General features: G+C 34.9%; 1 protein-coding gene and 1 long non-coding RNA gene across 3 annotated transcripts in view; one reads left to right on the plus strand and one right to left on the minus strand.

The window, feature by feature from the left end:
• Nucleotides 1–7,431, plus strand: part of LOC140594532 (uncharacterized) — a 39,805-nt gene extending 32,374 nt beyond the window's left edge. Inside the window, exon 2 of the long non-coding RNA XR_011995395.1 lies at nucleotides 6,358–7,431. This is a non-coding gene — a long non-coding RNA (uncharacterized lncRNA). The remainder of the gene's footprint in view (nucleotides 1–6,357) is intronic.
• A 4,342-nt stretch (nucleotides 7,432–11,773) lies between these two features.
• PLOD2 (procollagen-lysine,2-oxoglutarate 5-dioxygenase 2) overlaps nucleotides 11,774–20,764 on the minus strand; it is a 92,892-nt gene continuing 83,901 nt past the window's right edge. Inside the window, exons 14-20 of one of the 2 annotated variants that reach the window (XM_072727075.1) lie at nucleotides 19,848–19,910; nucleotides 18,736–18,849; nucleotides 16,045–16,110; nucleotides 14,894–14,998; nucleotides 13,597–13,743; nucleotides 13,361–13,486; nucleotides 11,774–13,198 (exon numbers count right to left, since the gene is read on the minus strand). In XM_072727075.1, coding sequence (XP_072583176.1) covers nucleotides 13,043–13,198; nucleotides 13,361–13,486; nucleotides 13,597–13,743; nucleotides 14,894–14,998; nucleotides 16,045–16,110; nucleotides 18,736–18,849; nucleotides 19,848–19,910 — 777 coding nt within the window. In that variant the 3' untranslated portion in view covers nucleotides 11,774–13,042. The remainder of the gene's footprint in view (nucleotides 13,199–13,360; nucleotides 13,487–13,596; nucleotides 13,744–14,893; nucleotides 14,999–16,044; nucleotides 16,111–18,735; nucleotides 18,850–19,847; nucleotides 19,911–20,764) is intronic. The other variant, XM_072727074.1, reaches the window with a different exon arrangement.

Consider the following 20,764-nt stretch of genomic DNA (forward strand, 5'->3'; position numbering starts at 1 on the left):
GAACAGAACAAAAATCTGATATTTACATTCAAATTTTTAAAATTGCATTTGCACATAGGTTGAGAGAAACCTCATTTAAGAGCAAAACACATCTTGTTACATATTAGAATCACTGAAGCACTTTTAAAGAACACCTGTATGTGGGCCTTACCTTCAGAGATTCTGGCTTATTTGGTTAGAACCAGAACATTAGGCATCAGTATTTTTTATTTTATTTCTTTTTAAATATTTATTTGTTTATTTGAGAGAGAGAGAAAGAGAGGAGAGGGAGGGAGAGGATCTCCTCCAGTGGACTCCAAGTGTGGAGCCAGATTCAGGGCTTGATCTCACAACCCTGAGATCATGACCTGAACTGAAATCAAGAGTTGGATGCTTAACCAATTGAGACACCCAGATGCTCCATGCATCAGTATTTTTTTAAAAGCTTCACCAGCTGATTTTAATTTGCAACCTGGTTTGAAAACCACTGATCTAGTATTTTCTGTTAAGTCACTGTGATATGACCCCTATAAAAACAGATAAAAATCTTTGGTGTTCTTTCAAGAAGTACAGTGACCAGACCAAAGGAGGCAAGCAGACCACTGGTGTAGTCTATGTCCTACTCAGATGACACACCGGGAAGTGTGATGTTAAGAGAAAGAAGCAGGGAGTCACAGAGGACAAGATGATGAGATGGTTGCGAAAACCTAAAATGTTTATTTTGGAGAGCAGACTTCGGAAAATTACAATCTATTTGCATTGCTAACACATGGAAAAGGCATTGAACTTAGTCTGTGTTCCTCCAGAAAGCAGAACTAGAGCCAACAGGAAGAGGTTAAGAGGGTAACTAGTATAAGCTCAAGATACGGAAAATTCTGATAATAAAAGCATTTCATCCACAGATGAGCAACCTGCAAAATTCTCAAGAAGAGGCCAAGTGATCTGTCATCAACATGGGAAGGAGGTTGGACTAAGTGAAGATCTTTCTCATTGTACTAATAAGCTAAGAGAACATCATGAAATTTCTCAAACTGTGTTCTCATGTGTTGGGAGTTAAAGCAGAAGAAGCAATTGACTGTGGGAACTTGACCAGAATCAAAGTTGTCTAAAATGATGAACTGTTTTTCTGTGTGATCACACTAGGTCCAACAGGGCTGCCTTAGCACACTGGTCAAGTCTCTGGATGTAACAACCTAGGGAAAAGTTGGTAATTTTCATCTTATCCAGAAATCTTTAGATTTCATTTAAATTGCCATTTTGATGATTGATGAGACATTTTTCATTTAACACTGTTCCACTAATTAGCTGAAAGCCTCATACAGTAACCTAAGCATAGGTTATAGGTATTGTGTGGTGACAGAAATAACATCTAAAAGAAAAATTATTTGATGACACTATTAAAGCACAGTAAGGCAAGCCTTATTCAGGACCATTGCAATAGGTGTAGGCACCACTGCAGTGGGATGTTGCAAGTGAAGGGCCTGGAACACAGCCTGGGCAGTGGGAATTTATAGCTGGTGGAGCAGGGTGGAGGTCAACTGGAGGTGGAGGTTACCTAAGAGGTAACATCAGGGGAAAGGGGGACTCCTGGCTAAGCCAACCTCACAGGATTCTTGCTGAAGGCAGGCCAGAGTGATCAAACATCACCTGGGGGTGGTGGAAGACGAGGATCCTGGTCAGGAGTCAAGAGTGATTAGATATCAAGCACTGCAGGGTGGCGGTGGGACTTCCTTTACAAGGAAGGGCACAGATGGGACTAGGAGAAGGTTCAGGAGCCTGACTGAGGTTTGGCCAAGAATCTCTGTCACCTTCAAGGCTTGAGCTAGATCATCTTCCCTACCTTTGCTGCATATTAGATGCATCTAGGAAGCTTTTAAAAATAACTGATGTACTCCCTTCACCCCTAGAGAATGAAATTTAACAGATCTATGTGAGCATCACAGCATTAAATGCTTTTTTAAAAATCCTAGGTGATTCCAATAGGAGTCCAAGGTGGAGAACCACTAAATGACTTAATCTCTAAGGTATTTCTCTAAAATGTCCGGATTCTATGCTTAGTCTCATTTAACTACAAACAAGTATATAGTTTGCTTAAAAAAAAAAAATAAATTAGGATAGTTGTAGCCATACTCAGCACTCTTTTTTAGGAAGTTTTACAGAATATGGTAGGCCATCCCAGTTTGGGGTGGACTTTCTAAAAAGTTTTGCAAATTACCCAGATGGAGTTATTGAAAGCTTGCTCATCATTTTGGGTGATAAGAGCCAGGAGAAGAATGACAAAATTAACTCCTGTGACAGAATCAGCGGTCACAAAGATTGCACAGCTAAAACTAGAACTTAAAACAAATAAAATTTAATAGTATTCTATACTTGGCTCAATGAAAACGAGAAAGTAAGTAGTATAAAGTGAGACCATGGCTCAACAGCTTCCAGCAGGAAGGAAAACAAAATTTTGCTGGACTGTGAGTTGTCAGCAGTATAATACAGTTTGTCACTCCGCACCAAATGCAATTTGATATCAAATTGTAGTAACAAAAATCTAAAATATGAGTCCTCTTCACTTTGTTTCTATACTACTAATACCTCACCTATTCAGATCTGGGCACCACCATGGATATGTTGACACGTGTCCATGGACATATTGACAGATCTTTCCAAGTGGAAAGGAGAGTGCCTGCAGTGATGGTAAGTGACACTTCGTAAAATCAGCAAGCCACACTGAGCAGGAAGGAGGCCCAAAGGGGCCATACAAGGACTAGTAAAGAACATGATATATTTTAAGTGTGGAAAAGATAATATGGTGAAGTGAAGGGGGTGGAGAGGAGAGAGGGAATGTTGGTGATTACTGATTTAAATATTTGCAAGATAAGCCTGTATCAAAAGGCATTTTTTTTTTCATATCATTCCCAAATACACAAATACAAACTTTAAGCAGAAATTACAAAAGACAGATTTTAGCAAGGGATTATAATGAAAGGATAGTATTTAAGTCAGTCTGCAATTTCAGGTAAAATGATGGGCATGTAACAGATACCTAGCAAACATTCACTAAACAAAGTTTTCAAGTGCAATCTGGATAATCATCAACCAAGGAAGCTTGAAAGGGATTTATTTAGGGTGAGAGCAGAGCAGAGATTGAATGACCTAGCTTTTAAAACTACTTTCAATCCTGAAATTCTATTGCAAATTAAATCACTAAACCTTACAATAACTCTAGGTTTTTATTATTTTATTTTATTTTATTTTATTTTATTTTATTTTATTTTATTTTATTTTTGGTTTTTATTATTTTAAAATCAATACATACCTAAATCTATTTCTCCAAACAAAATATGTATCATTTTCTCAAACATGCGATTGGTTTTATCGGGTAAAAATAAGCTACCTTGCAAGTCTTTCTCCCACACGTGTGTTGTGGGCCTGACACCTGTCAAGGCAAACTCCTTTCCAAATAGTGACTCAGGACCCAGACATCTCAATATATATGCTTTAAGGGTCCCTATTCGGGGTTCTAACATGGTTGGCCTTGGGAGTGATCCGCATCGCTTCTGCTCATAAGGCATTGGCCAAAGCAGTCACATGCTCTACCTGTAAGTGGGAAATCTGGGAGGCATATGGATTTTCTGTGAAAAGCTCATGAAACTGTCACAAAAGTAAACCATCGTTGAAGATTTAGATTCTGGGCTACAAGCATCTGAGAATGGATACCAATTAGGCATGTCACATAGACAAGTACATGTTCTGCACTTCTTGTTCTGTACTCATTTTAGACCTTAAACAATCATGTAACATCAGACTAAATATTTGTGAGAAAGACTGTTGAAGGATGAAACTGAAAAACAGTGCACACAACATACTTTCCAAAAATAATAGAATAATCTGACATCTTAAGGTCAAATGTCCCTAATTAGTAGATGTGATCCATCTAATCAATGGCAAGTGAGATGTGAGTTTATGCCCATTTGTCACATTCTTGTTTTGTGTGTGTGTGTGTTTTGTTAAAGATTTTGTCTATTCATTTGAGAGAGAGAGATCGAGATAGGGAGTGGAGAGGAGAGGGAGAAGCAGACTCCCTGCTGAGCAGGGAGCTGGATGTCGGGCTCAATCCCAGGACCCCCGGACCATGACCTGAGCCAAAGGCAGACACAACTGACTGAGCCAACCTGGCGCCCCATGTCACATTCTTGTTTTGAAATATAATTAGATTGATTATAACTCCTGAATCTCATTGCTGTCTCCCAAGTCTTTAGGCACTTGAATTCACTGTGACCTTTTAAATGTCTCAGATCTGCCAAATCTTAACCAATTTTTAAGTAGATAATATCTCCTCCATTTTTGTATAAAAATACTGCTACCCATGTCTACTTTATTCAATCTATTAGTTATGCAGTTAAAAAGTTTCTAAATTCTGGATTTTTCTGACATAATCTCCATCACAATTCTCCTAAACAATTCATTTTTTTTTTTTTTTACCAGATTCATACAGGTCAATAACTCTGAAATTGTAAAGTTTTAATTCCATTATTCATCACATTTCTAGGAACACACAGACGTTGAAAAATGGTGCTTGGTCAAAATCAACGAGCCACACCCAACAGCTGTGCAATCTGTAACCATGGTAACAACAGTAGTTCCAATGAAAATGCACATCAAGGCCACATCCTCCTTGGTTTCAAAATGCACTGTTTTCCATTTTCCCATTTTATAACTACTTTTCAGTTTAAAGTTGGATGATAAAATACAGTTTTTAGTCACCATATAAGCACGCTCTTTAAAATATTTTGTTAAAAACTGTTTTAAGATAGGTAAAACCAAATTCACACAATTCAAAATACTTACTGAAAGTCTAATACACATATGGCCACCAAGCAGGTAACTCATAAATTGATCACTCTCTGTCTCAGTCCTTCAGCATAGAAAGCTGAGGATAATAATGTTATCAATTTATTTTTACAACATCGTAGTATATCATTCTATCCAACTTGAGGCCACCTATTTATTCCTTTATTCAAGAACAAGCTATACAATCTCTCTCAAGTCTTTACCTCACACATCATAACCAAATTACACATTATTAAAAACAGATTTATTTTTTAAAAAAATTTATTTATTTATTCATGAGAGACACACAGAGAGAGGCAGAGACATAGGCAGAGGGAGAAGCAAGCTCCATGCAGGGAGCCCGATGTGGGACTCGATCCTGGGTCTCCGGGATCACGCCCTGAGTCGAAGGCAGATGCTCAACCGCTGAGCCACCCAGGGATCCCAAAACAGATTTATTTTTATTTGGGGGCTGTTAAATTTAAAACGCCTTCCTATTCTCTTTAGGAATCATTTTGATTCAAATACAATGAAACCTGACATAAAACCAACTCTCTTTCACTATTTTTATTCCCCAAATGAATGAGACCATATAATGTTTGTCCTTCAGAAAGGGAGACAGAACATGAGAAACTCCTAACTCTGGGAAATGAACTAGGGGTGGTGGAAAGGGAGGAGGGCGGGGGGGTGGGGGTGACTGGGTGACGGGCACTGAGGTGGGCACTTGACGGGATGAGCACTGGGTGTTATTCTATATGTTGGCAAATTGAACACCAATAAAAAATAAATTTATAATAAAAAACCCAACTCTCCATTACTTATTCACACATAAGTGCATACTGTGCTACACTGTATGCTAGAGTCTAAAACAGAAAAGACTAAATATGGCCCAAGCCGTCTCCTAAATTGCCGATGGCTTATTAAAGAAAATGAAAGATAAATAATCAACCCAATATATTACGTGCTCAGAAAAGTAGGCTGAGATTAGAGGCAGTGTAGACGATTATCCCTGTTTCGGTTACATCTACTGTGATGCAACAAACTACACAGAACTTGGTGACTTAAAACAAGGTTATCTCTGTTTCTCATGGTTCTATGGGGTGATTTGGCTCAATGGGTGGATTTTTCTTAGGGAATCACATGTGTCACCTATGGAGACAGTAGCCATCTGGAGTTTCAACTGGGTTCATTATATCCAAATAATTCACACACGTAAGTGCCAAATCACACAGCGACCCAGCTACAGCTGGTAGCCAGTTACATGGCCTCTCCATGTGGCATGGGCTTTCCACAGAACGGCACTCGTATTCTAGAGACAGCGTCCTAAGAACGAGTATTCCAAGACCACAAGGCCGCAAGGCTTTGACTCCACTTACAATGTGCAGAGCTGCTTCATGGAAGACTCACCCAGGTTCAGGGTGGAGGGAGTGGGACAGAGGTATGAATCCTGCAAGTCATGGCTCATTGATGACCATCTTTGGAGACCTGCTATCACAGGCACCACATCATTTAGGTTTCAATAATACATAAATATTTTTAAATTTCCTCTTCTCTTAGTTCACAGAAGATCAACAGAGAAGCTGTCTTGGGACAATGTGAAAATCAATGAAACCTCTCTCGAGTTTGAGGAGCCCCTGAATTCAGGCAAGCAGCCAGAGCCCAAGATGACCCCGTGGAAGGAAAGGAGATGGAGAGGATGTGTCGTCAACATCTGAATCCACGACGGGGATCCCTGGGTGGCTCAGCGGTTTGGCGCCTGCCTTAGGCCCAGGGCGCAATCCTGGAGTCCCTGGATCGAGTCCCGCGTCGGGCTCCCGGCATGGAGCCTGCTTCTCCCTCCCCCTGTGTCTCTGCCTCTATGTCTATCATAAATAAATAAATCTTAAAAAAAAAAAAAAGCCTGAATATACGAGAGCTGGAGTAAATCAGCCCTACTTTAGTACACCCCCTTCCAACAACTTCAGCAGGAACACATTTTGTTAATCCTCAAAAGCTAAAGCAGAGATCGTTAACTTTCATAGTTTGTTTGAATCACTCAATTTTCATACCACGGGAATCCTGTCCTCGTTGCTGTACTTACCAGCCCTTTGCTGATTATGAAGAAAAAAAAATTGTGATTTATCTTTGACTACCACAAAGTTTTGAAAAATATTTTACAATGAAACTCTCTGGTACTGTCCTAACGTAAATCATTTTGTGTACTCAAAACCAACTACTGTATCAGTTGTAGTTGAGTCTGATCACTTCTACACTGATCTTATTAGCCCTGGCCCGTATGCCCTAGTGAACATAGATTAGCAGTTTACAAAGTAGGTACAGAATAGAAAACAAATTATTTCCTCAGTATTAACTGAAAATAACGCTAGCTGTCCTTCCTTCAGAAAAAGGTATCAAATTCTTTTCTTTAAAATATTATATCAGGGACACCTGGGTAGCTCAGAGGTTGAGCACCCATCTGCATTCGGCTCAGGGGTCCTGGGATCGAGTCCCACATGAGGCTCCCTGCATGGAGCCTGCTTCTTTTCCCTCTGCCTGTGTCTCTGCCTCTCTCTCTATCATGAATAAATAAGTAAAATCTTTAAAAATATATATTGTATCATGTTACTGAAATAAAAATTCCTGAAAAAATCATCCAATGTTATCATTTTCATTCATATTAGCCCTTAAGAAAAATTTTGAAAGCATATATTTTTTTTTAATTAAGATTCCTGCTTTTTGCTTAAAATTTGGAGCCTATTAGTTATCTACATTGACCACAAGATGGGGCTGTGATGTCATAATTTGGCAAGATTTATAAAATTTAGAAACTGTAAACACAGATGAAAACAATTTAATAAAACAAAGTTTAATAAGAATCTCATGTTTAAAATATGCATATATTTTCAATTAATCAGTTATCTAATCACTGATGTTCAGCAAAAGAAAATTACACTTTAATTTGTCCATTTCTCACTTGGAAGTCACTGAGCTTTTTCAAATGCAAAATTCTACTGTGTAGATGCAAAATTATACATAATGACATGGTTTCTTTAAGGATTTTTTCTGCCATTTCACCTTGCATTTGTAAAAGTTACTAAACTTAAATCAGTGTTAAGAAAAATGTCTTTTAAAAGTATTTTAAAATTATTTTCTAATTAAGCAGAGAGGTGTCAATTCCTCATCACACATCTACCTAAAATTTTTCCTCTCCTTTTCCATTCCTTCTTTTTTTGTAATCTAGTACAGTTGACCCTTGAACAGCATGTTTGAACATGCATACACTCATCTGTGAGGGGTTTTTTTCAATACAGTACTATAAATGTATTTTTTTCCTTGTGATTCCCTTAGTAACATTTGCCTTTCTCTAGCTTATCTATTGTAAGAATACATACACAATACATATGACAAAAAAAACATGTGTTATACTTTATATTATCAGTAAGGCTCCCAATAAATAGTAGGCAATTAATAAATTTGGGGGGAGTCAAAAGTTATACATGTGTTTTCGACTACGCAAGGAATGGGGGTGGGAGGGTGGTCCTAATCTCTGCATTATTCAAGGATCAACTATTTACTTTGGGGTAAAGATGATTTGAAAGAAACAGTATTAAAAAAAAAGGAAAGAAACAGTATTTTGAAAAAAAAAAAAAAAGAAACAGTATTTTGTTTTTTTTCTTTTCTGTTATTTATAGCATGCATGATCCGTTCACCTATGAAAACTTAAGTAAACTTCAAGTTGATCATGTGTGTGTCATGTAGTGTTAAATAGGCAAAAAAATCCTTTTTAACTTTCAAAAGATTATAAAGATTCAGATTTCTTAGTTAACCATTTTTTCAGTAGAGACACGGCAGCATGCCAAAATAATTGGTTACTTGATTTATTAAAAAAAAAAAAACCATCTCAAAAATCAGCAAAGAAGCTACTTTTTACAAAAGTGTATTCTTATTTTAAGATTTTATTTATTTATTTGAGAGAGAGGGGGCACATGAACAGAGAGCACAAGCAAGGGGAGCAGCAGAGGGAGAGGGAGAAGCAGCAGGAGCCTGATGAGGTGCTCTATCCCAGGACAATGGGATCACAACCCCAGCCAAAGGCAGCAGCTTAACCAACTGAGCCACCCAGGTGCCCCTACAGGAGTGTATTTCTGTTTTGATATATTAACAATGATACAAAAATGTAATTTAATCCTTACACTTTTAAAAAGCTGGAAGAGTTAAAATTTATAAAGTCCACACATTCCTAGCATGTATACTCATCTTTCCAATTTTTCTAGTTCCTTTTATTAGAATAATTAAGCTATATCATACTTTGCATTTTTAAAGCATGTCTACATATAGTTTTCTACTCTTTTCACTACTTCTTTATACTTCTCTTCAAATTTAATCCAAAATTTATTGCTATCATTAAAGAGTTTTATACATTTTTCCCTTTTTTCTCCCCCAGGGCTTTTTCTTAATAAAGAGTTATTCTAAAATAAGTCTGTAGCTCGCTATCCTGAAAGACCACAGATAAACACTGCTGCTTGACAAAGGCTGCTTTCATGAAGTCTTAAAGACTTTAATTTTCCAAAATAGTCAACATCTAGTCAAAGAGGGCTATTTGCTGAGACTCTCAACTGTGACTAAAAATTGTATTTGGCTTTTCCTGCAACTTGCAGAGATCGTTGAATAGACCATTCCATAGTCCAAATGAACGACAGGACCCAAAAATGTCATACAAGATGGACTGGAGGGCTTAGCAAGCAGAGAGGTTCATAAGTGCAGATGACAGACAAGAAAACAGGAGTGAGGGAATATATAAAAAGATTCTGTCATTAGAATAGACAGAATGGACTCCATTTATATGGTAATAGTTCTCCTTATTTTAATTCTGTAGAAGGGTGTTTGATCTCCTAGGTAAGTTACCAACACAAGCAAATTATTAGTGTTTTTCAGATTTTCAAAAATGAGGCGGAATCAAGAAAAATAACATACTGAAATACTATTAAGTATCTATATTAAGGAAAAAATTCACATTGATTCCTATGCACATTAAGAATTAGGGAGCACCTGGGTGGCTCAGCAGTTGAGTGACTGACTGCCTTTGGCTCAGGGCATGATCCCAGGATCCAGGATCGAGTCCCACATCAGGCTCCCCATAGGGAGCCTGCTTCTCTCTCTCTGTCTCTGCCTCTCTCTGTGTGTCTCTCATGAAAAAAATAAAATATCAAAAAAAAAAAAAAGAATTAGGAAAAAAGCCAACATATGAGGATTTAAACATCTCTGGGAATATATGTACACACACACCCATACCTGTAAACACAAATAGTTATGATTGATATCAATATACTTCCATTTATTCAAATTAAATTAGTTATGGGAATTCTCCCCTTTTCTGTTTTTTCTTTATATTAAACAATTAATACACAAATATATATCCATAGCAAAAGATTTCAGTTCCACAAAGTACTAAAAATAGCAGTGATGTGATCTAGCAATTCCATTCCTGGAAGTATACCTGAAAGAAAATCATGATCTCAAAAAGCAATCTGCACCCTCAGGTTTGCTCTAGCAGCATGATTTATAATAGCCAAGACATGGAAACAACCTAAGTGTTCCCTGATGGATGAATGGATAACGACAATGTGGTGTGTGTGTGTGTACTGAATAATATATAATATTGAATATTATGCAATCTTAAAAAGGAAATACTACCATTTGTGGCTGCATGGACAAGCCTTGAGGAAATTACACTAAGTGAAATAGGTCAGAGAAAGACAAACACTGCATATCACTTATATGTGCAATCTTAAAAAATGAACTCACAGAAAGAGAACAGATCAGATGTTGCCAGAGCTGAGTGGCTTCAAGGGACCATTTCCATCTGTCCAATCCTATCTGTTTGTCACCTTTTATTTTTTATTTTTTAAAATATTTTATTTATTTATTCATGAGAGACACACAGATTGAGAGAGAGGCAGAGACACAGGCAGAGGAGAAGCAGGCTCCATGCAGGGAGCCCGATGTGGGACTCAATCCGGGGTCCCCAGGATCACACCCCGGGCTCCAGGCGGCGCTAAACCGCTGCGCCACCGGAGCTGCCCTATTTGCCACCTTTTAAATTTGCTAGTCTACCTATGGGAATTGTTTACACTCTCCCTAATAACTATGAACCGTTATTTTTAAAAGTACATTTCATATCATTTCATGAAACCTGGGATAAAAGGGAAGACAGAAAATGCTCAGTTGGCTGCCTTGATCCAGTTTCTGAAGACACAGCCTAAGATTAAAGTAGTTACTACAGGCTGCCATGCACGTGAACCACAACTGAAAAGAACGAGCAACGAGCAGACGTCTTTCCTCTGAAGTGTATCACATGGACATTATGCTGCCTTGCACTGGTAGACTCTTTAAACGACCAGAGTCTGCTCGCACTGGCTGGCATCCGTGACATATCAGCTGTTATGTATTTAGAATACCATCCTGACGTATAGTAATAGAATTAAGAAATAATGAATAACATGTCTCTTCAACAAAGTTGATGGGCTATAGGAATTTACTTCAAGTATTAAGTGTCACCAAGGAAGAGAAAAGAGGTAGAACCCAACTTCCTTATTTCCTAAATCCACCTTCCAGTAATTATAATCTTGATCATCACTACATCCTCAGTGCCCGGAACAGTGGAAGGCCCATGGTGGGGACTTGGAAAACACCACTGAACAGATAAATATATATTTAACAGATAGATAAATAGAAAATAGATATTGAAGAAATGTTTTGTCTCCATTTCTTCACTTGTAAAATAAATTAGATAATCCCTAGTCATGAGATTGAAAGTATCATAATTCAATTCATATATCAATAAGTAGAGTTTTCATTAAGTTCTAATATCAGTAAATGTACCAACCAAAATGAAAAAAATCATAGCCTATTATATCCAGACATTCCTTTAGGATACTCCATCATACACTCTCTTCTAAAGATAAATCACCAATAATAAAGAGACCAACAGAAATTTATTTTAAATTATTTTATTTTTCATAATCTTCTAACACACAGTGTTAGAAAAATGAATTTTGGCACCATGACTTAGAACTTTTTTTTTCAAGTTTAACCTTTAAATTAAAAACAGTAGCTACAATAAGTATATTTAAACCTCACTCAGAGAAATGGTGAAAAATCAAGTCACAAATTTTTTGTGCTGGGGAATTTAAAAAAAAAAATGGAATTAAGAAAAGGTAACAAAAAGAGTAGGAAGGATAAAAAGCAGACTATGCTGGAGAGACAGAAAGGTAAATAACCCTCCTCTCTAAGAAGGGAGACAAAGGGCAAAGAGAAGAAGAAAGGCTCACCAACTTTATTTTCCTGATATAAAATTCAAGTACTTAACAATGTTTTTTAAAAATTGTAAATTGCTACTACTAACCTCATGAAATTTTCTTTTTCCTCATTATTTTCTAGAATTAAAATCAAAAGTCTGTTTTGACTTAAGGACACTTGCTGATCTTAAGTTGATATTTGATATACTTTACAAAATGGAAAGGCTTAAAAACTTTCCTAAATCTAATACCTACTGAATATAATCCAACTTGGAAAACTCATCTGAAGGAATATAGGGTTTGATTTCTAATACAAATGTAACAAAAAATCTAACGATCTAAACAAAACTATTTTCAACTGGCTCTCCGCACCTTAGTTGTATCCTGTACTAAGTTTCTTGAGGAAAAACATTGTGTGATATTTATTGTTCTTTGTATTCCTTCAGTAATTACTATAAAAAGTACCTGTATAGGTCATCGAAAAAGTACCGACACAATTAGTTGCATACAAATTCCGTCATAGCTCCAGTTTTCCAATGTTTCAAAAATTGTCAATTTTCACTTACACTCATTTTGTTGACATGTTGATAAATAACATTCTTCCTAAGCATTTTAAATAATAAAATATCACTAGTCTCTTGTCACTAGTACATTTGTAGCTGAATATTTTATCAATTGAAACACAAATTCAGAAAATTGTCATTATTCTCAGAGACAATAAGGCATAGAAATAAATATTTGCTTTTACTTTTTCTTTCTTTTCTTCTTCGATCTGTGTTTTAAGGCTCAGAGCAGACATTAAGAAATATCAAACAATTTTTTTTACAAAGTTATTCGAATGTTTGGCCCAAAGTGAAGTTGTTCTTTTGAAGTTATTTAAATATTCCTCTCATCTTCTCAAGCACAACTTCAAAGACATGTTCATCCATTCCAAAGAAAATTCAATGCAATGAAAAGTAAATAAGTTATGGATCTATAAATGATACTGCAATGTATCTCGTTCCATTCTTCACAGGAAGTCCTTCATGCAAATGTGTGAGTCTCCCTGGATGCATGAAGCTCCAGCCTTTTCTGGGTGATTCAATAGAGCAATTGTACCTTAGAAATTTGCATCCGCCTCCCTAAAAGAGATGGAACAAATAAATGTATCGCTTATAATATTTAATTTTAATCAGTGGAAAATTCAAATTATGCCATCTAAGCAGAATCTTCAAAAAAAATAAAGGCCTTTTCATAATGATATATTTCTTTTACAAAACGTAAAAAATAAAAGCTGTAATTACCTGAAAATCTTCTCCCACATTATTGAGTGCAATGTTGATGGTAAATGTAGAAGCGTCATGATGAGGGCGAAGGGAACGCTGTCTTTCAGGGGAATATTTTACTACAAAATTCAATAGCGCAAACCCCTAAAAAAAGCAAAGTAAACCAATGGATTCACTTATCAATAAAAATATAAAATAGCACATTTGTGTAAAAACTAGTAGGAGGTAGACAGGGGTAATGGGAGGATAACTACCTTCGTATAATAACCTGCAAAGACCTTCAGCGTAACGGGTGCAATAAACTCCCGGATAAAATGAAGCCATACATTCTCCAAATCAATTTGCTTCATGTGGATATCATCAGTTGGGACATTTTCATAACCACCAGATATACGGCTATCCTAGAAACAGCATTAATGATGTCATAAAGTGTGGTCCACATGCAATTCACATTTATATTACCTTGGAATTTTTTTTCAACCGCAAGATCATAATAGACAATAAAAATAACAGTTGTTCAATTATGTGTACCATCTGCTTCAGTTGCAAAACTATCAAAATAACTTAGATAACATGGCTTTGCAAATCTATCAATGATGAAGCAAAGTGTTGTAGAGTCAGTAGACTCCTTTCTTACTTGTTTAATATACATGTTAGCTCTGACTATAAAGTAAATAAAACACATCTCCAAAGCCTTCCTGTGCCTCCTGAAAAATTAGTTTTTTACAGTAACCCTTCAGGCGATCTTTGCTACCCAATGGACAAAGATTCTGCTTGTCTACCCTTTGGATCCCCTACCCACCGACAACAAGCTTTCCCTGCTATGTTCCCCACTTTAATTTTATGATACCCAAAGTCCTTCCATGATTGCTTTTTATTATCCTACAAGCTGCTGACTTCACGTTCTTCCTCATACTTTGAACTTCCGTCTCTCTGGTCAGCTAACTAGCTGGGGTATGAAGTTGACCAGAGGCAGTAATATTCCAGAGTATTCCCTAGAATTCCTTGGTATTGTTAAGGAGGAGCATATGTGGATTCTCAGAGGAAAAGAAAAACACTGAACCGCCAACAGCAATACTTCCTGCCAAGTCTTTGACACTGAATATAAATACAAAACTAATTACACCAATGGCATTCAAACAGATTTCTTCTTCCAAAGTTTACAAACACACAAAAACTTTGGCAGTCAACCAGATAAACTCTGTCTTGGTACTTTCACTATAGCTCACTGTGAAAATGCAGAGAATAAAAAGTGGCCCTGGAGAAGACCAATACCAAAAAATAAATGGACATATATTGCCTTACCATGCAGCCTGGAGACACCGACCTGTGGAAACCATCCAGTGTAATTATATACGTAAATGAGAAAATGAGGCCAGATAGATTAAATGCTACCAGAGTCCCCCTGACAGCCTGGCTAGTCCCTGTAGTTAGGTCTAGGAGTCAGAGATATAGGAAGAACAGATAAATCCCTTCTAAATTCTCTAAATATCTATCCCTGCTCCTATCCCACATACACATTACAGTTCTCTGTGTGAAATTACAACTTACATGATGCTTGCCCCCAGACCACTGGCCATAATGCTCCATTTCTTCCACCAGTTCATCACAGGCTTTTTCAGAAAAGATGGGAAACCAAAAGACATCGGGACAAGGCTATAAAACAAGGCATCAACATTAAGAGAATAATACTCCATGTCTTTTAACTAACCAATGGCATTTCAAAAGTAACAGGATGGAATATGCAATATTCATCTCGCTTAGATGCCTTTTTAAGAAGTTTGCCCAATATTACTGACATTATTGTTATAAATAATGGCTTTTTTTTAATGCTAAGACTTTTTTTCTTTTTTGCATTTAAACACCTGTAAAATCAAGGCATCTTTTAGACTCACATTTGAGCAAGCAGCCACCGTGATGTAGCTGTAACACTACAGTGTATATATACTGAGCAAATTTTCCTTTGTCTCACCTTCTGTGTCTCACCTCACACACTATATATCTCTGTGTGCGGAAGTACACGCACGCATGTAGCTTGGTGTTGCACTTGAGCTGACTTGCCCTTTTTAAAATTACTTACTTCACGATTTGCCATTGAAATGAAAGTTATTATGCATACAGTGCTCTATGACATATGCTAACATAATAGGTCTTGATACCTTGAGAAGTCTAAAATAGCTTTGTCAATATGTATAAAATAAATGGCAGTATTCTTATTTTTTCTCACAGTACACAAAATAACAGAGGATCTCAGAATTAAAGAGGCCTTACATTCTCTGAAATAAAGTATTAGTAATAGTTTGGAACACTAATCTAAAATAGTTTTTTTAAAAAAAAAATCTTTGAGAAGATTTTTGAAATTCAATTTCTTTCAGAGATAAGCTTTTATTGAATGAGGCCTACACCAAAGATTTGCAAGTTTCCTTATTTTTAGTGATTTGAGATAGCTACAACATTTGGAAGCATGCCAAAACAAAAGGCATGCTCTTAAAATTATTGTTCATCTTCATGTTCTACATTTTTACAACTATATAACACTTAAGGCTATAAAATTTGTAATTAAGCTGCATGATTTTTACATAAAAGATAGTTTTCTCCACTTTCACAACATCCTCTGCTGAAGCAATATTGCATTAACATTGTTCCCTTATGAAAAACAAGGCAAAAGTGCTCTACACGTCATAGTAATTATTAATACAAACCTGTTCAACTATATTTTCAGTGAAAATCTTTGAATAATCACGGTTTATATATTTTTCCTTCCAGTCCTACCAAAAAAAAAAATCAATTGCACAGATTAAAGCAAGTATCTTTTTATAAATAATAGAAAATCCAAAGTTTATGCATTTCAGAAATTGCTCAATTTATAAATGACTCTGTACTGGACAAAAAGGAATTTTCAGGAACCACAGTTTTTTTTATACATATTCTTATTCTGCATATGCTCACATCATTCTATGAAACATCAAATTTTTATTTATGAAGTTTTATACCTCAAGATTTTAAAATTTGAATAATCTTATAGCAATCTTATATGCTATAGTCTATGCATATACACAGGGATAGGTAAATATGTGCCTAGAAGTTAATGATAAAGAACAAAATCCTACCAACTAATATTAGTAAAAATTAGCAAATTAATAAACTAGGGTCTTACTTATTTATACTTTAATAGTGAATTACTCCAAAATAATTTTGATTTTTTAGAATTATTTCAAATTTTTCTCTTCACTTCAGTTTTAAATATGTGTCAAAGAATGATCATGGGTTACTAACACTTTCATTTCTTTTAATTATTGAAAGAAAGGTATAGAACCATACCTTGAGGAACAGCTTCTCTTCATGTTAATTCAGAAACCTAATTCTTCTCTTTAACTAATTTCTGATACATGAACCACATACTAAGATATCTTAATTTTTTTTTAAAAAAAAGATACCTCAATTTTTGTCAACATCAGCTAAGGAATCCTTTTCCTGGGTTAAATGTTTTATTTAAAAACCACATATTTAGAGGGCATATAAAATACGGAGTGATTTAATATCAAAAAAGATCTATTCTTAAATGTATTTAGACATGTTTAACAAAATTTTTAATTTTCTCTTTACAAAGTACAAACATAGGGAGCCAGCAGGGAAGAACTGAGGTATAGACTTAAAATAATTACAAACAAAATATGTTTCAGAAACTATTTGTCTGAAATATATCTTTTGAGGTCAGATTTCATAGAGGCCTTGGTAATTTAAATGCCATTCTCAGTTTTGCACATCTCTGCTTATATGTAGCTCAGATATTTTTGATATGGAAGAACCAGTTATCTTCAAATTCTTTAATAAATTTCATTTATATGTAGTATGTAATTATAAGAATCAAATTACTATATTATCTCATTAATCCCTTCAATATTGATTAGTTCTCCGATTCCAAAATAAGGCGGGAAACTTAAAAAAAAAAGTCATTCATAACATTTCAGAATCTTTAAGTTTTTTTTTTTTCTATCTATCATTATTGATTTTAAGTAAAAGGAAAAAGAACCCCAAGATCTTACATTAAGGCATTAACTTCTCATTTTAGGCTACCTTTCAAATATCATTGAACAAACTGTGACTTTACTCATTTCTAAGTTCTCACAATGGGACAATCATCAAAAGTCATTAGTTAAATTTCAACTCGAAATCCCTCAGGAAGCATACTGATAAGGCTAATTTACCAAAAACAAGACGAAGCCATGGAAAGGAAAGCAGTTCCTACTTACTTCTCATGTTTTCATTTCATATTCTCCAAAGATATGAATTCTGACACAGAAGTCTAGAATTCAGGATATAATCTAGGACATTTTTTCAGGAACTAATATTACCCAAGAAACAAAATAATTCTATTCCTCAAAATAACCCCAAGAGACTCAAGTGTCAAAGTAAAATATGTAATTCCACCCTCACCATTTTAAAAAGCCTTTTTAATTATACTCCTGTGAAAGATGAAGATATGTAGCTAAAATGAAATGAAAGTACTTTTAAAATACAAAAATGTCAAAAGATATTCTTCTTCTACCCAACAGAGTATTCAGAGACCATTAAATTTACTATCCTGGATGTCAACTACTCCTACAAAATAAAGGACAATTCTGATCAGGTGGATTGAATCTTTGTAATTTAAAACTCTTAGTAACGACGAGGGGAAAACCCCAACAGTAGCATTACAGAGATGATTACTAAAGGGAGTATTTTCCCTTGAATATACGTTTTAAGTTGACTGAGGAAACAGGCTCCAGTAAAACAAAAAAGGAGTGAATGAATTCCTGTAGGATTCAAATCTTTAAGATAAGAAATAATTTTAGAGTTAGAAGAAAATAATTTCTTCAACTTCAGACTTTCTAAATATGCTGAATCCACTTACTCTGTAATCTTTTCTGGGTGTCTCTGGTGTGTATTTTAACCAAATTGTTATACAAAAAATAAAATGATAAAATAAAACGTATTTTCCCAAACTAATTTTGTGAATTCTTTTCTTGAAAATTAAAACATAATATTGTCATAGGTGAGCTACTTATAAACAGTTTTTCTCAAACCATAATTACAATTTTTATATGCTTTTAAATATATAAAAAGAAATATTGAGAGAAATCATAGACTTATAATTCCTTTCCCCACACCTAATATATGTCTTAATTTAAAAAAAATTTCTTGGTCAAGAAATATATCTTTTAAAGAAGAATATAAATAATAGTATTTTAAATTATATTATTTTTTAAAGACAATTATATTTCTTAAGCTGTTTTTTAAACTTAAACTTTTTAAAAGACTCTTATCACATTTTTTCCTATTATTAATTCACTTGATTTACATCTATTTACAGTTATAGGAAAAAAAGAAATAAATGAGTATGAAATACATACCACAGGATTTTCAAAAATCTGCCAGAGGTCATTGTTATAATGGGAAGTATTGTAATTAGCAGTTGATAAAAGTCTTCCAAATTCATGTCTATTAGAAATGTACATAAACACACCCTATGTGCCAAAAAATAATAGTATTAACAATCCTAGAGGAAAATACAAGAAAATGCACTTAACCATAGGACAAATATGTAGGAGATATTCATTTCAACTTTTTTATCTTATTCCTGAACATGCATTTTTATTTTTCATATGAAACATGCAAGATTTAACATAAAAGAAATAAATTTTTTATTAATTATGTATTCAAACAGCAAACAAAACTAATTGGTAGCACTGACACTCAACTGAAAAAAAGAAGAAGAATGACTGTTTTTGTCCCTTTCTCATTGATCCTAGATGTAGACATCAGGGGGAAAAAATCCTGTTTGAAAGCAGAAATATTTTTGAGACACCAAAGTGCAATGAATTGTACCTCTTTTGGCTTCTTTCCCTTTCAAAGAAAACGTCACATTTTTAAACAAGAATTCAAATGTCAATATTATTTCATCAGACTGTATCATTTTTATTGTCTTGATGTTTAAAAACTGAACACAGAAATTACTTGTTCATTAAAGGCAGCTAAAGAAAACCAGTCTTATATCCTTGCCCAAACCAAATAAATATGGCAAACACCACTATGGTGAGTTTGTTTCTTTTTGTACCTGTTTTAATGGTAAAAAGGGTTAGTTATTAATAAAAAATTATAATAATGAAGAGTACCCAAATCTCATTTTAATCAAGATGTACATTATATTTACTCCTACTTCTTCTCTCCCTTAAACAAAGCAAAACTAGAAAAACTAGTGAAAGGGTTTTGGCTTTAACTTTCTCATTCATCAACCACCAAATGATGTAAATCAGCTCAAAGAACTGGGTTGAATTTCACATAATGCCCACCCCCAACACACAAAACATACAAACACATACACAAATTAAGAACCAATGAATACCAACATTTTACCGTGCTAAATGGAAAGACGACTCTTAAAGAAATTTTACTGCTAGGCAAAATACAGTATCTAATATTAATTAAATAAACAAAAATAAATAAAAATAAATAAAAATAACACCTTTGGGGGGCTGAGCATTTGGAATGTTTCCGGAGTAGGGGAGTCTTTTTCCCTTTGTAAAGTCTAAAATGAAGAGAAGCATTGGGTAAGTTGACCTGCACACCCACACTCTCTCAGGTATTCTTAGGTAAATAACATTAGCAGCCCTTGATCAGCAGCTGACATTCTGAAATGTCCTTCATGGACAACATGCATAACAAGCAAAGCTTATAGCGCACACAAAGAAACAACTCCAGCTCTTTCTTTTTTTTTTTTTTTGTCAAACATAAATCCAAGCTCATTCCTTAGTAGAATTTTCATTAGACACAAAATTAAGACAAAGGAAAAAAATGTGTAAGAGAGGCCATTCCAGGATGCGCTGTTGAGTCAAATTAGCAGAACATGAGCACATATTACGATCACGAGTACTGACGATACTCAATATAACAGTGCACACAGGTTTGTGGGAAAAACAAATATACTCAAACAATACATGCCTTATTGCACTAGAAAAAAATACTTGCCAACTTTTCTGATTTTCCCCAAATCACATTTGCTTATATAAATTTGAGTAAAATAACCTAGTCATTTTAAAATAGAAAACTATGTAAATGTGTTTTAAAACATTTACACATTTTGAAAAACACACTACTTTCTACAATTACTGAACTTTTATAATGAAAGTACATTTGTAGAATAGCAATGAATCATTGCTTTTCACACATGAAACATACTACACATCACCATCCTTCTCTCAGTGTAGTGCTAAGGAAATGCTTTGAGGAGTGTGTGTAGTTTATAATGATAAAGAGAATAATGGACATTGATTTCAGAACAAAAGTGTGTTCTTCTTAAATGTATAAATGATTTTTTCACCCAGGCTTTATCTAATTAATTTTAATTAGGTCAGTTTTCCACTACAAAATTTCAAGTGGAAG

Source organism: Vulpes vulpes, chromosome 11 (assembly GCF_048418805.1).
Source record: "Vulpes vulpes isolate BD-2025 chromosome 11, VulVul3, whole genome shotgun sequence".
NCBI classification, from domain to species: domain Eukaryota; kingdom Metazoa; phylum Chordata; class Mammalia; order Carnivora; family Canidae; genus Vulpes; species Vulpes vulpes.